The sequence below is a fragment of the Lycorma delicatula genome, chromosome 11 (assembly GCF_047948215.1).
Source record: "Lycorma delicatula isolate Av1 chromosome 11, ASM4794821v1, whole genome shotgun sequence".
In the NCBI taxonomy this organism is placed as follows: domain Eukaryota; kingdom Metazoa; phylum Arthropoda; class Insecta; order Hemiptera; family Fulgoridae; genus Lycorma; species Lycorma delicatula.
The window spans coordinates 55,865,734-55,883,509 of NC_134465.1; the positions used below are offsets into that span (position 1 = coordinate 55,865,734).

General features: G+C 29.7%; 1 protein-coding gene and 2 long non-coding RNA genes across 4 annotated transcripts in view; 2 read left to right on the forward strand and 1 right to left on the reverse strand.

Annotated features, from left to right (window-relative positions):
• LOC142332616 (arylsulfatase B-like) overlaps positions 1-2,827 on the forward strand; it is a 46,056-nt gene extending 43,229 nt beyond the window's left edge. The window contains exons 8-9 of the mRNA XM_075379157.1: positions 727-897; positions 2,269-2,827. Of these exons, the coding sequence (XP_075235272.1) occupies positions 727-897; positions 2,269-2,819 (722 nt within the window). The 3' untranslated portion in view covers positions 2,820-2,827. The remainder of the gene's footprint in view (positions 1-726; positions 898-2,268) is intronic.
• The window catches only part of LOC142332618 (uncharacterized), a 49,934-nt gene extending 45,939 nt beyond the window's left edge, over positions 1-3,995 (reverse strand). Inside the window, exon 1 of the long non-coding RNA XR_012758353.1 lies at positions 3,822-3,995. This is a non-coding gene — a long non-coding RNA (uncharacterized LOC142332618). The remainder of the gene's footprint in view (positions 1-3,821) is intronic.
• A 108-nt stretch (positions 3,996-4,103) lies between these two features.
• The window catches only part of LOC142332619 (uncharacterized), a 47,564-nt gene continuing 33,891 nt past the window's right edge, over positions 4,104-17,776 (forward strand). Inside the window, exon 1 of one of the 2 annotated variants that reach the window (XR_012758355.1) lies at positions 4,104-4,224. This is a non-coding gene — a long non-coding RNA (uncharacterized LOC142332619). The remainder of the gene's footprint in view (positions 4,225-17,776) is intronic. The other variant, XR_012758354.1, reaches the window with a different exon arrangement.

The following is a 17,776-nucleotide window of genomic DNA, read 5'->3' on the forward strand; positions in this document are numbered from 1 at the left end:
GTTTCTGTTATGTATAGTTCCATGTATTCAGTCTCTTGTTGCATGATATTTAGTGCAATAATACAAAAAAATAATTTACATGTTCCAGTATTTATCATTGTATTTTGTTAATCTATAGTAAAAGTTTCTAAAAGTGATACAATTTTTTTTTTCCCAGAAAATGTTGCAGATTTTTCTATGTATATTTGTGAAGTAAGATGTCTGGTATGTTTTCTATCACTAGATGGGTATTTTTATTTTGTATTTTGTGCAATATGCTGTCAATAGATGTTTGTGGGTCATAAATAGTGTAAGATATTTTACTGACTTCAGTTCTTCAGCCTTCATATTTATGGTATTTGTAATACATATTGTGTAATGTATGTAAAGATAATTCTAATATAAAAAAGAATTTAAATACTGTGGAAAAATTTAACGTCTAATTTTAACTACTTGTACATTCAATTCACAGATTGAATTTTAAGTTGACTTGACTACACAAATTGTATATTTGCAACTACAAAATGTTTTCTTGAGCTCAAAAGGATAAAGATAAATTACCAAACTTAAAAATTCAATATTCGCTCAAGCAAATTTCATTTTAAATGAAGGCTATTTTTTTCTACATAAATCTTACATTTTGATACTGTTTTTACTTCCCCCACCAATAGATCAACTATGATAGCTTGATTAAAAACTGATTTCACATTTTATCATAAATGTTATTATTTTAATATATTTTTTCAGGTGGAGACATATCTCAATTGAATGGAGTTGATGGAGTAAACCAATGGGAGAGTCTTGTAAATAATCAGAAATTAAATGAGAAAAATTTAGATAAAGGGAAAAGAAATCTATTGTTAGATATAACTGGTAATAATGAAGCAGTAATAAGTGATCACTGGAAACTAATAAGAAGTAAGATTATGCATATGTGTAATAATGTTAAAAAAATTTTTAGGTAAAAAAAAAAAATCAAAATTTTATTTTATTTAAAATATTTTCTCTAAGTATTTTAAAGTTTGTATCTTCTCTAAGTATCTAATTATTTGAATATTGTTCATTCTCTAATCACACTTCATCATCTGTTGAGAATTCTTTACAACATTGCAGTGTACAGTAACTACTATTTCTAAGTTTCTGTAAAAAAAAAAAAAACATCTCTATAAGTAGTCCTAGAAAAAATTATAGCATATAAAAAAGGAACTTTTTCACATCAAATCAGTATAGCATACTCAAAAATGTTGTCTAATTAAAACATTCTTAATATCTACAAACTCATGTAAATTACAGTACAGCATTCTGTATACTACGACATTACAGCATTTTATGAATAGATATAAAATATGTGTGACTCATAATACATGGAAAAAAATCCATCCCACGGCAATACTACACATAATTATAAAATATGTATCATTTATTTAATTCAGCAACTAAAGATGGCTATTTCCTAATTGAGAGTGACTTGTAATTCATATTAAGTGGTTTATAACAATTATGCAGCTGCCTATTTGACCCCAAATGAAAAAGCTACATTAAATAACTGGATAACTTCATTGTATCATACAAATTAATTTATCAAAGCTAGTTCTATGTATTAAGGGGCATGGGGGACATCACAAAAAATCCAATTTTGATTTTCTTTAGTCATTTTTGAGAAAACTTTACTAAAACAAATTTGTTACCTACATTGTACATATAAAAAACCAAACTTTTTTCTAAAAAATCAACCACACCTCTTAAAATTGAAATATATGTTTTTTTGTTCTTCCGCTTTATCTCACTTCAGTTTTAATATTTTATAACACTTTATTGCTACTTCATAAAACATACATAGAGGTATCAAAAATTCTCGGTACTTTTCAAGAAGATGCCTGCAGGCATCACTTTATGGATCACTATTATGGATCACTTTTCTTAAAAAAAAAAAAAAAAATTAATAAATTTTTCCCAATGAGTAAGGGAGCCCACAAAATCAAAACTTTTTTTATTTGGAATTGGAATATTTTGATGCTTAAATCTTAAACTGGTAATCATAATAATCAATAAAAAAAACCCAAAAATTGATATGAAGGCCCCAATATTTTTAAAAATGAAGAAAGTTTTTTTTTTTTTATAAATGTTTATCATCAAAATAAAAATAAAACTTTTAATGAATGAATTGCAAAGACCTGCCCACTGAAGCTGGAGAGGTTTTGTAATGAAAAGGCTGTGTAAGGTATTGTACACTTAAAAAAATGTTATTATTATTTTTTAATTTAATTTTTTTTTCTGTTTTTGTTCTAGATAACGAAAAAAGTTTACTATCATTTGCAAATAATTATTATGGAACAAATGGTACGGGAGAAGGTATACCGGAATATAATATAACAAATGTTATGTTAAGTCCAACAGGGAAATCATTAAATTCTTTAATGACAGTTAATAAACAAAATAATTTTGAAAACAAAATTAATTACAATAAAGAAAATAGATTTTTAGAATTACGAAAAGAAAATGCAATTGAATGTAGAAACACAGAGTCAGTAAGTCTAGAAAGCTGTTACAACACATATTGTTTATTTAATTTAGAAAATGATCCATGTGAAACACACAATATGATAGATAACGAGAAAAATAAGTTCTACGAATTAAGAGATTTATTAAATAACTATCGCAAAGATATAGTTAAATCTGAAAAGAAAAACTTTGATGAACATGCACATCCGAAATACTGGAATAATTATTGGAGTCCATGGATAAATGACACGACTGAAAATAATTCAGGAAATAAAAATTGTAATAAAAATTTTTTAATAATTTTATTATCAATATTTTTATTATTAAATCTTAAATAATTATACCATTTGTGTAATAATTCATTTAATTGTAACATTAAAAATTCCTTAAACAAACAGATCATTATATTATTACACTTAGAAATAGGGCAAGTTTAGTAAATTAATGAAGCAGAGTATTACTGTGGTTTTAGTATTCCTATTTTGAATGATAAAAAAATTTAACTTTACACTGTTTTTTTCACAAAAAAGAAGAAAACTCTTAGAAGCCAGTGATAGGATTTTGGTGGAATAAAAAGAAAGAATAAAAAAAATAACTTTTTATTCTGATTGGTAAATAATAATATAGATAATGTGAAGAATAAATAAATAAGAAATATGTATTAAAAAAGAGATGTCCCAGCATTTGCCCAGATGGATCAAGGGAAATTATGGTAAAACATTGGTCAGAGCAGCACAAAAGATCAAATATATGTGATTAAAGCCTGTGCTAATTGTTTAAAATATAAATAAACTAAATGAACATACTAAATATCTACAAAATAATTCATTTAAAAATTAATTGAACTTTAAGTGGTGGGCAATTTTTTAAAGCATAATAAAGTATTTTCTTATAAGACAAAAAATTTTGTTGTAGAGTTATATGAAAATAATTCATATGAATAGTAACAGCCATTTACTGATGCTAATATCCATTTTTACTAAATCAGGTTGTCTAATTTAGTCAAAATTGATATTAATAAATTTTTTTAGTAGCAAATATTTTACACTCATAGATATAATCACAAGGATATGATAATGAATTTTATTTTCTGATATTAGAAATTTAAAAAAATTGAAAATAATTCATGTGTGCAAAAGAAATTCACAGCTGATTTTTGTATTTTGAAAACTTATTCTAATCTTTTAAGGGAGCTCCAATAGGTAATATTATACTTCTTATGGGAATATATTTAACTATAATAAATATGTTTGTGAAAATTTAAATAATTTATCAACATGACTGACCACTGTGCCAAATAACCTCAAATAACAAAATAACCATCAAACATAGTAACAAACCTAAAAAACGAATACTAAAATCAACGTTCACGGGATCTCGCAACATCAGTCGGCACAAAATTACAAATTTACATCAAACAAAAATAAAATTTGCAAAACATAAATCCTAATAACTGAAAAACTTAAAACAAATTTAAAACGTCACGCATCATCTTCGTTCGTAAACACTGTGACCAACTGTTATAACCAACGATGTCCTTAATTAAATCATCTTCAAAAACGATCTGTTGATTACTCATTGCATACTTTTGTTTAAATTTATAAATACAATATTTTTCAAGTATAGCCATTTTATTACTGTTCTTACAAATTTCCAACAGTTCTAAATGATTTTTACAATCAGTACTACTACGGCTACACAACAAATGGTCGCCCATAATAGACATACCTCTCCTTCGTTGGTGTAAGTATTGTAATATTCCACAAATCTCTTTTTAAAAGATATGTTACTTTTACCAATAAAAGTTTACATTCATTACATCTAATTATTTTATATTCCTATTAAATCCTGTACATCACTTTTTGTTTGTTAAATGAGAGTGAATGACTGATTCTTATACTATTTTTTATGCTAATTTCACATACGTTAATAGATATTTTTCTATCGGGCTTAGTTTTTTGTAACTGAAATTTCTTTTTAAGCAAAAAATGTATGGTGAACGTAATATGATAATACATTACATGCATTTTGTACTCGCGAAAATCTACTTCTTTTTGATTTTTTGCTGTAATTTTCTGTAGGTAGTAATTTTCTCTTTTGATTCCAACAGTAGTTGTAACATTTTTGGGTTCCATTTTCCCTGGTATTGTATTTTCATTGTAGATATATCTCGGTGAAAGTGTTCTCCATGTTCATCACTGATAGCGCCAACATTGTTAGGGAAAATAATCCAAATGTGAATGAAAGAAATGGATTTTGAGTGACATGTTACACCCAAGTTCTTTATAATTTTGAAGGAGTTCACTCACAAGTTTTCTGTAGTTACTGGCTTTCCAAGGAAGTTGTTTACCACATTTTGAAAGGATTTTCATGCAACAACCTCAAAGTCATTCAAACATTCTTCAAACACCAGATCATTCATTAGTTTTCTTATTTGTGGTCCAACAAATATACATTCCTTTATTTTACCATTGCCTACATTAGGGAATTTGTTTTTTAGAAACTGAAACACTGCACCATTGCAATCCTTTAAAAATTCCTTTGAAATTTTTTTTGAATAAACGTAGCTTTATGTGTAGTGGTAGAAGATAAATTTCTGGTTTTACTAATGCCTGACTAACAACATTCTTCTCTCCTATAGTCAGTACCTCTCTTTGACACTGCTCTTTTATTAGTTTTTACTATCCCTGCTGCCCCACTCACACAAAACGCTACAGAACTTAGTGCATCCAAGTTGCAGTACAAGTAAAAGCACTATTACCTCCAGATCTCTACAGATATCCCATAAATATTTGTCTGAATCTTGCTCAATACAAATTTTATATTTTCATAAGACTCCATGTGAACAGCGTATGCTAAAGGTATTGATGGGTATTTATTTCCAATATGAAGTAAACAGCTTTCAAATTAAGCTTTGATGAGTCAATAAAAAGTCGCCATTTGTCATGATGGTGCACATTCCAAAGCTTCCAGTAAAGACTCCATATCATTACAATATACTAAGTTTTCATACTGAGAGAAGAAATTTTCAAATTTTAACTGTCTGCATGGAAAGCACTTATTTTAGTGTTTGGTTATAAAAAATGCTATCCTTTCAGTCTTGGTTCCATTATTTTTGCTTGATTCTTTGATAAATTTAGATCACAAACCAGTTCATTTAATTCTGACTGATTAATTAAAACCAATATTATGTATTAATGAGTTATAATAATGTTAATATTATATTAATGTATTCCAATGAAAACATTTTGAGAGTCTGTTCCAGACGACACTATTAAAAGATTTCTTGGGATTTTGGGTACTGCCATGTAAACATTTCCATAAAAGGTTTCTATTTGATAGGCTTTCAAAGACTGATTTGATAACTTGAGCTACAGCTGGTGGTAAAGAGTGTTTATGGCTATATTGTTCACTATGATTACAGTGTTTATGATTATAATAGAACAGTGTTTTTGCGTTAACAACAAAATACTTCACTATGTGTGCCTTATTTTGTTTCCGTTGCGTTTTAAATAAAATTAAAGATTTTATTTTATAGAAAAACAATATTTACCCTTTCCATGAATTTATAAATAATACAAATTAAAAATAAGAAAGAATTTTGTACATCCTGTTAAATGTGTACTTAAATATATGCCCAATAATCTTCATTAACACCTTCTGAATTGTGAATTATTTTGTATTTATTTAGTATCTTCTTACCTTAACATTATTTAATATGTTTATATTTTAAATTAATTAATGTGAAGTTTAATTACATTTATTTTTTATAATTAATTGTATATTTTATGATGTTGCTCTGATCAAGGTTTTACCATGGTTTCTCTTCATCCATTCAGTTAAATGCTGTAGCATTACTTTTTTTACATATGGAATGACATATCTGCCCATTTGTGATATATATGTGATATATATATATATATATACACTAGCTGTACCCGCCACGCTTCACTGTGGCACATTGTGGTTGCATGGATGAGAAATGAGAAAAAAAACAAAGCATACGTTTCATAGAAGTTTAATTTTGCAATACTTGTGGATATACAATATTCTTTGTTTTTCCACTGTCTGCGTAGATATAAAGACTATCTGGCTTGCCGACTCGGGAACACGCAACATACAGTTGCCCATGTGAGAAGCAATCCGCATCTAAATCTAAACCACACAATTCTAAAGATTGACCTTGAGCTTTATTGATTGTGATTGCAAATGCCAATCGAATTGGGAATAGCAATCTTTTAAATTAAAATGGTGTATCGGTCGAGATTATGGGTATTCGATGAATGAGGACATCTTCACCTTTGAAAGACCCCGTTAAAATCGTTGCTTCCACTACATTATTCATCAATTTCTTAACTTCAAGTCGCGTGCTGTTGCAGAGTTTTGGGTGATTAATATTCCGCAACAGGATAATTGTCATTTTTTGATCGAACCGTTGCTAGAATCAATCTAATAAGGAATGTTTTCCCAGTTCCTCCTGGCGCATCCAAGAAGAAGGTCCCCCCAACTCCGTCATTTATCATTTGCATTATGCGATCATAAATGCCTTTCTGTTCACGCGTTAATTTGGGAATGTTTGATTGGACATATGACTGAAGATCACCAATGTTGTAACTCTGTTCACGGCGTAAATCCACATCAAATGAAGCAATTGCAGCTTGGGTGGGTGCTGGCATTGTCAATTGACTAAGAACTTTATTTGTTTATTTATTTACAACGAAGCATTGATAAATGTTGAAGACAATAGCTAAGCACTTGTCTTCAACATTTATCAATGCTTCGTTGTAAATGCCTTCTGTAAATTCCATGGTCATATTGGTATTTTCTAGGCGTACTCTATGCAAAATATCCTCAGTCATATGCGATCGATATCTTTCCCATAACTCTGTGGGAGATGAAGGGAAGCAAGCGGTCAATATAATTGCGAATAATGCGCGAATTTGGTTTGGATGTGCAGTGTTGCACGTGTCATTAATACATATATCCCACTGTTGGTCGTTTTCTAATAAATTCAGAGCTTGGTAAAAGGCGCAGCTCAATCACGACACGATCACACAAAACTACCTCGATTAAAGTGAATATTTAATTCAGATTGTATAATAATCTGAATCAGATGCAAGTGGATAGGTTTTTTTTTTTTGTTAATAAACAATGTAATTGGGAACAGGTATTGTTTCACATGTGACTGCGGTTGTCGTTAGCTAGTATGACAATGTTCCCCTCGCTTCCGGCAGATGGCGCGGTCACTGGTACACAGCTGACCGTTAAAAAAACTGTTTTCTCGCGGTCGCGGGTATGTGACTGATGCGAAAAATAGGTAAAAACAATCTTTGATGCGGGTTATATATCGTGCTAAAATTTGAGCTCAATCGGTGCACAACATTTTGAGTTTTTGAAGCGTACACAAACGAACTTAACATTTTTATATATAAAGATTTTTGGGCTGCGAAAAAAAAGCCCTTAAGTCGTGCGAAAAAACACATCATTTTAAATGCTTACAAAAGCAGAGTAATGCTTACAAATTATAGAATAATCAAACGGCGTTGATTTCAGATGTTAATAAACTGCTAACGTAAGTAGAAGTTGTGCTGCTTCAGTGTACAACGTGATTCTCGAGTATGAATCTACTAATGAATTACGGTCTCCAAAGAAAACAAAACCCCGCAGGTCAATTGAGAAAAAGGTGAGATTTTGATAAAAACGCGATTCGTAAAAAATTACACAAATTTGAATTATTTAGAAATAGTTTAGCGGTGTATTATGTCCTTTGGAAGAGAATTCGGTTATTGTCTTCGACAACGCTTCTTATCATTAAACGAAAAGAATTCCAGCCGTGTTAAAGAAAAACAATGATATCAAAATGTGGCTTAGTTCAAAAGTAATAATTTTTGAAGAGGTTTAAGTTAATCATTGCAAAGGGTTTCGCGTATTAAAAGTAATTATAGTCCGTATAAAATTGGTTTGACACACAACGCCATATTGGTAAGTCGTATTTTTATTCGGCTCCTAACGAATATGTTTGCCGACCTCCGTGCGCGAGTGGTAACGTCTCTGACTTTAATCAGGTGGTTCCGAGTTGGAATCCCGGTCAGGCATGGCATTTTCATACGCTATAAATCATTCATATCATCATCTAAAGCAATGCATAACGGCGGTTTCGAAGGTTAGAAAAACAAAAAAAAAAACGAATTCTTAGTTCAAAAAAAAGAACAAGATTCACAAATAGTAGCACTGAAACCACACGGTTTCAGTGTTAGCATTTGTGAATTTTGTTCTTTGCTTTTACATAGCAAAGAACGCTAAATGACCAAAAAACGATTGTTTGGTCATATATATGTAAAAAAATAGCCTAACAAAGGATTTTTTGGTCATTATGTAGGGATATTATTTTCTGTGTATTTGGTTATTTCGACTTTTTTTGTTTGCATAGTTTATCTGGGCTCTAAGAAAGTTGGGTGTTTTAATTTATTTACTGTAAGTCATCCTTCTTGGGGGCTTTTCTTTTTGTTTTTTTTTTTAATAAAGTACCAACAGTAGTCACTCATCATTGATTCATCCCATTTGTCTTGTTAATGCTGTTCCATTTGCAGTATATCTTGGTGGAAGCATTTTTCCTGCTCATCACTAACAGCACCCAAATTTAGTGGGAAAAAGTCAAGATGGGAATGCAAAAAATGAATTTTTAATGTCATTCAGCATCCTAAATTTTTATAGTTCAACAAAAGATTTTGTACTAAAAGATTAGTATTTTCTGCTTTGATATTTCCAAGAAAACCATTAACTACATCCTTAAATGACTTCCATGCTGCTAGCCCTACATTATTCAACTTTTTGTCAAAATTTTCATTATAGAGTAATTTTCTAATTTCAGGTCCAAAGAATATTCCTTCTTTTAATTTGGCATCGCCTAACTTAGTAAACACTTGTCTTAAATATTTAAATCCTTCCTGTTCTATATTCAGTGCTTTGAAAAAATTCTTCTTCAGGCCTAATTTTACAAATAAAGTAGCAAAAAAATGCTGTGGGTTGACTAAAGGAACATATTTAATATTGTTTTGTTTAGAAGTGAAACTGTTTCTTTTTTGCCACTCTTTATAATCACATAACATTTACTTGTTGCATGACTATCCCACAAACATAACAGACAGCAGTATTTTGTAAAGCCACCTTGCAGACCGAGAAGAAGATTAGTAGTAACTTTGAGGGTGCCACAGACACTCCATAAGTGAGTGTCGTAATTGACAGCTTTTAAAATTAATGACATACTTTCATGTCTCTTTCATTCCAACAACATATGCTACAACTACAGAAGGATTCTTGTTTGAATTATGGAGTAGCACTGCATTTAACTTGTTTTTGACAAGTCAATGAATAACTGACAATTGTCACCATTGTAAGCAATACTCAGAGCAGACACAAACCTTCTATATCACAACAGGAACACAACAAATATTTCTTAGTGAAATATTTCATCAGGTCTTTATTTCTGTTTTTAAAAGATGAAATTTTTTGTATATTTATTCAATAAATTTCACTCTTTCAAGCATGAAGCAAGAAGTTCTGCTTACTGTTTTGATAAATACAACTTGCGAACCAAATCGTTAAGTTTCACTTGTGAAATGAGATGTGATTCACTATTTCATTTTTCTGGTATGAAATCATCTCTTGAAGCTTGTGCTTGAGGATTGCTTAGAACAATCCTCTTCAGAATCTGAAATCTCCTGTCTGGAAGCTGGGGCTGTGTGGAATGAGTAAATTGACTCCATGAGGAATTATTGGTCTCATAGCCGATTGAACATTTGGGTAGACAATATTACTTTTATTTTTTGAAGAAAACCCAGTGACATGTGTTATACAGATGTAGCAGTTGTAATTATAATTTATAATTATATAAATATTTCAACAAAATATATTATATCTCAAATATGCCGTGTTAGGGATCTTTAAACAAAGATAACTAAAAAATGCGACATGATAGAGCATTTTTGACTCAAAAATAATATTTGAAGTGTTACAAAAACATGCATTTTATAGTACAAGGCACATTTGGAAATGAATTATTAAGGGATGGTCTAAAAAGTAATGACACAACAGCTGTTTGCAAAAACTATTCAGAATTTATATTTACATGTTACTTTTCAAAATAGTCTCCTTTAAATGCAACACACTGCTTACAGCATTTTATCCACTTTTCAAACACAAAATCCAGGCCATCTTTTGAAACCATTTTGTCTTCATGGCTTTTACAACCTCTAGATTCAGGTTTTTACCTTTTCAGTTCCTGTTTCACCTCTTGGTGCCACCAGAAGTTGCATGGAGCTAGAACTGGGCTGTATGGTGGCTGAGAAACTGTTTTAATTGTTTTCCTATTAAAAAATGCACAGACTAAGCGATATGGGGGCATGCATTATTGTGATGCAACAAAAGTTCTTTCTAATTTTTTTCCTGGGCTTTCTATTTTAAGTGAGTCTATTATTTTCAACACATCACTGCATCAGAGAGCATTTACAGTTGTTCCTGTAGGTACCTGATATTGGTAAATGAATCTTTCATGATAAAAAAAGATGATCAGTATGTCCTTACTCATGCTGGCTGCAGCTTTCACTATATTTAGAAGTATTTTTTCACTTTTGCCATGTCTTCCATACTCTCTTGTCTGGTCAAAAATTCAGCATTCCAATGAAAACATATTACACATGATACACTCTAAATTGAATGTTTCTTTCAACATTTTGTACTTTTTGGAAGCTGATCTTTCAACATAAGACTGAATTATGTAATGTTGATTGATATTTTATTGACACCCAGCACACTTTACATAAATGATCGCTGACGTTCAATGGCTACAACATTAGAATTATGATGTCATGAAAAGTAGACAACACATCTGGGTAGTACTTCTATGCATGCAGGGCTGACATTTGGTGCGCTTTAAGTTTTTCTGTAAAAATTAATCTCATTACTTTTAGGACCACCCTCATACAGTTGATTTAAAAAAAAATAAAGGTCATTTACTTCTGAAAAAATTTATTATTAGAAAGGCTGTACCTTAAACTACTTCTTGACATATTTTCCTTAAAGATTAAGGTATTTATTTTGGAGTGAAACTAGTTTGAAGATTTTCATAAAATGATACTGTGTCTAAAAATAGTTATGTTGTACAGCTCTTTTGACATTGTTATCTTTGTCAAAGTGTTAATTGACAAGAAAGTACTGAAAATAGCTTTGTGTGCTAAATTTGATCTATCAAGAGACAATCCAATTTGTTCCCAGCCAAATGATTTAATGAACTATTAAGAGTTTATATAGCAGCATGTAGCCAAGTATTGTGATAAAGTTTTCTTGTCATATTTGTTTTTTAAACAGTATATTATAATTTTGTATAGAAACAGTTCTTATAATTTATGTAAATCACAGAAAATGACATAGTAAACAAGACTGTTCTAATGAATTTTTTTTGTTTAATGTATTTGTGCTAAAATGGCCAACCACTTTGCCTCATAAATTTTTCTGATTCGTAATTAATTTGACTTACCTAGTTTTTTTACCATTCTATTATCACTCTGAACTTTCCATTAAAATTATTGATAACAGACCTTTTTTCATTCTGCGGGTTTTTGAGTTATGTTAAAAATTTAACGTAGTTATTTGTTTTTAATATGTAAAAAAAAGAACTAGACAAACAAATCTTTTATTCTGATTGTTATGTAATATTCCGTAGATATCAGTGGAAATGAATTGATATTCTACTCTATGTATAAAAAAGTAACTGTCTTAGCATTTGCGTGGATGGTTCTAGGGAAACCATTGATCAGAGCAGCATCACAAATTAAATAATTATAGAATAAAAATATTTATGATTAAAGACCATACTAAAAATATTTAAAAAAATAAACACATGAAATAATAACAAGGAAGAGTGCCGCCTTGGCAGAGTCTCAGTCTTTCAGAGTTTCCAGGTTCAAAACCTGTTAAGGCATATTGTTTTTCATATGCTACAAAATTTTATTTTCATATTCCAATGTACGAACTTCAGAGCTACTGGATGAATTAATTCATATAAAAAAAGAAAAAAAGTGAATTAAAAAAATTACTATAAAATAATTAACAATTCAGAAGTGTTAATGATGTTTTTAAATAAATATTTACATACAAATTGAACAGGATGCAGATAAGATAATTCAGGGTTTAAAAATGCAAAACTTTTTTTTCTTTCATTAATATTATTTAAAAATTCATGGACAGAATAATATTGTTTCTATAAAAGAAAATATTTCTATCTTTTAAATAAATTGGTAGGAAGTTTTTTTAAGTGATTCAGTAATTTAGTAAGGCATAATAATACCTTTCTGTTAAGCCAAAGTATTGTGTTGAGTTGCATTGTCCGGTTTAGAAGAGACTAACATTGGGTTTTTTTTTTAAAGAATAATTTTATTTTCTACTAAAGACTGAGTGCACGTTTTTACATATAAACAAAAGGATAACTTAACTGATACCATGCAAAGCAAATTGTGCACATACAAAGTATTGTCACCTTATGTGATCTGTTAGTTCTTTTGGAATCTATATTGAGTTTGTTTTATCATACTTGCGCTTGTCAGTGATAATGTTATGAACTCTACCCTCACTTGCAATTTTTCAGCTGTAATCTCAACTGTAATCCTTCAGTAAATTATATTACATATAAATATACATATATATATATATATATATATATATATATATACCCTCTGACTATTTTAAGGCATTAATGCCTGCCACTTCAAACAATAAATACTTTACTTTTAAAAAATAATAGTTATATTGTCTTAATAATTGTTATAATGTTATATTGTCTTCATTATAATGTGTAAGCATTAAACACAAATGCAATGAGTTGTCACTTTAAATAGAAGAAAATTGGTTTAACTTTCTCTTTTTTCCTTTCATAGACATAGTTTGCAGATCTAGCAGAAGTTAATATTTACTGCAGTAATCTTATTTCATTTTTTCTCGATCTAAGATTAGAGGTGGGGAATATACCCCACATTTTCTTGACCTAAGATCAGAAAGAGGTAGGGCCAGCCTTATAATGCATAGATTAATAAACTAATAATTGAGGTAGAATTTCAAAAAGTAGTTCTAGTAACAGATCATCCAGGTATGTTGATTGGATATCTTTTTTGTCCTCCTTATTACAAGTTTACTTCAAAACTTTAGGGAATTTAGTTGCAGGTGACTTACTGTTTAACAATATCAAATGAGAACTAACTTATGCTTTTTGATGAATTATATTGGCCTTAGTGATTATTATAACTGGTTTAATTTAAATCTCAAATCAATTTCTCTTTTGTCCAACTGCTTTGTTAAGTAACAAGCTGAGTTGTCTAATTTTATAAATTAGTCTAAATTTATACCTCAAAGTACATTACCACTCTCTTTCATATAAGGTCAGGGGTGCTAGGCCGAGCATACCCTTGTGGCATCACTCAAGATGGTCCTGTAGCCAAATTATAACTGTAGAAACATGTATCAAAATTGCCTGGGATTTTTCCGTATTGAACACAATTTATAACATATTTATCAATCATTTTTTGAACACATTTTATATTTAATGATAAAGTAAATTATAATGATTTGAAAAATATTTAAAGAAATTAATCGCTTATGGTTACAGCAGAGCAAAATAAATTTGATGCATTTTTAAATCTCTACCTTGTTGAATTTAACTTTTTATTTCTAATTAAAAAAATGTCAACCAAGACAAATAATAAGAGGGAGGTCCTCTGATACCAACAACATTATGTGAATAAAAAACTTTTTATTGTTACTTCTCCTAGACCTTATTTTATTATAAACATAACCCCCAAGGGAAAATCAGAGGAGGTACTTGTCCCTTAACTTTTTCAGAATATAAGATAATTGCAAGCAAGATTGTCAATACTGCCTTCCACACCTGCTCATTCTGCAACATAGTCCCCATGATGATTCAGGTGTTAAAATCCAAATTCTGTTAGACAAGCTTTCCTGTCCACACATAAACATTGTGTGGTTTGTGGTGTCTTCCCTCATTTAATGGAGGGTTTTATGCACAGGTGTGACTTGAAGCTTCCATGCATGACCTGTGAGGAACTGCATCAACCCAAACCCTAATCCTCATGAGATAGTCTGGAATTCTAGGAGGTCCTAATCTTGTTCAACTGATCCCATCTCTCCTGCCAGCTGCGAAGGAGTGATATCCTTGTTTCGCTTGCTTACCTCTAGGTACATTACTACCCTCTTTCGAACAAGGAGGCACCTCTTGGCCTCCTTGTTCGAAAGAGGTGCAAGGCTGGGCATACCTTGATGGGATCACTTGATATTGTCCTGTGGCACAGCATACTTGTAGGGACGCAGCCCTAGAAACACACATTAAAATTGCCTGGGTTCTCCCTTTTTGAACACAACAGACCAAGTTGGTGCTTCCTACAGCACTTCTGAGAACACCCCTGTTACATACCTTCTGCTTAGATGTGGGGGGCCCCTAATATTGGACATTTTCTATCCGATTACAGCTATTTTATTTTAATGTTCACTGTAACTTAGATAATTATTGAAACAACCTGAAATTTAATGAAGATAAAGATTAAAGTCTTTATTTTAAAATATGTAACTATATATTTTAGAGAATTACTTTGTCAGTTATACAGATTGCATACATATAAAAAAGCAAGAAAATATTTTTTTTCAGTTTTCCACATGTAAATTACATGTTTCTTGATTAATAAGTTCTTAATAAAATAATATACAACAAAGCATGTTTTAGCTGTGTAAAAATTAATTTTTTTTCTAACTTAATTATAAAGATATAACAACACACATAGGTGCAATCTATGTTGGCCACAGTGTAACTGAATTAATTGGCATTCCTTCAGTTACAGCAGAACTAATGCTAGTGTGGAGTTACACTGTTTGATTTTGATCTGGACTGTCTAAAACCATGTGGTAAGACATATTAGCCTTGTTTTTTTTGTTTTTTTATGAATTCAGGTAAAAGTTCTTTTTTATTGTTTTTTTTTTTTTTAAGTAACTTTTTTATTTAATTATTATCAATAAACTGCACTTACAATTAAAACAGATATTCTAACAGATACATAAATATGTTACAGGTAAATGAGAAAATGGAATTATTTTATTATAGTGAATAATTTGTAAGAGTAAAAAATAATGTTATTCAATTTTTTTAAATTTTAACTGTTTGAAATCAATGTCAAATTAAAAAAAAAATTATCTACATCTTAACCTAAATTTGGTGTCTATCTCAAAAAATTGAAATCGAAAGAACAAATGGAAATCTTTTTCAATATGTTTTATCTTTGTATTGTTTTATGTATATATTTTTAAAATCTATTTAATTTATTTTATTTTTATGTAATATATAAGTGGGTCTATAAAAAAAACTGATGTCCAAATGAGAAAAAAGCTGTTTATTTGAACCATTAAAGTTAGAAACCATTTTTTTTTTATTTTCTTGATAAAGAAAATGTACAGATAAGAATTTTAAGTAGATAAATGCAAGCCAAGGCTGTCTGGTATAAGAGAATAATAATAACTCATATTGTTTTCACCTTAAGTTTTCCCAGTAAGTTTCTTGAAATTTATTGTATATAGAAATACATTTATTATCATAATGATTTTAGGCTATTTATTTCATTACTCTAAGCAATCCAGTATTTAGATGAAAAAAAAAAATCCTCTGTTTATGTGATATGTATTTTTTAACAGAATTAAAGAAAGGAGGCTCTCAAAATAATCCACCATTTTATCATAAATCCAAACTTCATGTTTCACCAAATGGATCAGTTTTGTTAATTATCTTTGTAATTTGTAGAGGAAGTTCCTCCAGTAGTTCTATTTAAATTTTTTCACAATAATTAAGAGGAAAACGTTTTAATATAGAAAAAAAGCTGACAACAGTTGTAGGACTTTTCCATCATGAGGCATTTTTCTGATGCACTGCTTAGAAACACAACTTATTTTTAAATATTTATCATTTTATTTAAATACAATATTTTTTGTTTATTTAATTTAATGACTAAATAATTTTTTACACTTTAAATGTTATCCACTTACATACACAACATTATTCACAACATACGAGATGACTAAAAGAGCTTACATCAATGCTATACTATCACTCCTTGTGGTGAGAGAGGTTACTATTGACACAGTATACCCACTTAGCTACTAGTTTATGTACAGCATTTTTTGAGGTGGTGGTGAAATTTTGCAAAATTTTTTTGCAAATATTATTATTATTTACTTGTTAACAATTTGCTTAAGAAAAATAAGATCATAATTAGGCAAAATCTTGAGATGATGACCTCACCTTCTTGACCTTTAGTTTAATGGCATCAATGCCCCATATATAGAAATAATCTGACCGAGTTTGGTCAAAATCGGTTCAATAGTTCTGGAGATATAAGGAGTGTGACACCTAACATACACATGTACATATGAACATCTGGAAAATTTCCATCTGGTTTTTTGGGTTCTTTAGGTGTCAAAATGTCAAGATCTGGTTTAAACCGCATATGCCCAAATTGGACTGATTACAATACTTTTCCTTCTAAAACTGTAGCGCTAGACAGGAAAATAAAAAGTCATTGCAATGTAGACAATTTGTAGATCCTTTTTATTTTAATCATTATCATTACTCATTATTGAATTTTTATTGTTTAATGATGTATAATCTGATGTCATATGGATATTTAAATTATTTTCGCATAAATTCAGCAAAAGTTAATAAAAAAAAATATATATATTTCAACATATCAGGCAGTAGCTCATTCCAAATGGCAACCTCTGAACTTATCTTTTAATTTTACTAAGACCCAAGTTTCTTACCTTTATGTTTCTTGTTAATAATTTTCTGTTTGTGTACACTTAATTTTTTTTTTTTCAGTCATTTGACTGGTTTGATGCAGCTATCCAAGATTCCCTATCCAGTGCTAGTCGTTTCATTTCAGTATACCCTCTACATCCTACATCCCTAACAATTTGTTTTACATATTCCAAACGTGGCCTGCCTACACAATTTTTTCCTTCTACCTGTCCTTCCAATATTAAAGCGACTATTCCAGGATGCCTTAGTATGTGGCCTATAAGTCTGTCTCTTCTTTTAACTATATTTTTCCAAATGCTTCTTTCTTCATCTATTTGCCGCAATACCTCTTCATTTACTTAGCATTTACTAGCATATATTACACACTTAATATATGTTAGTAAAAAGACGCCACAAAAATTTTATATGATTTATGTTTCATTACACATAGTC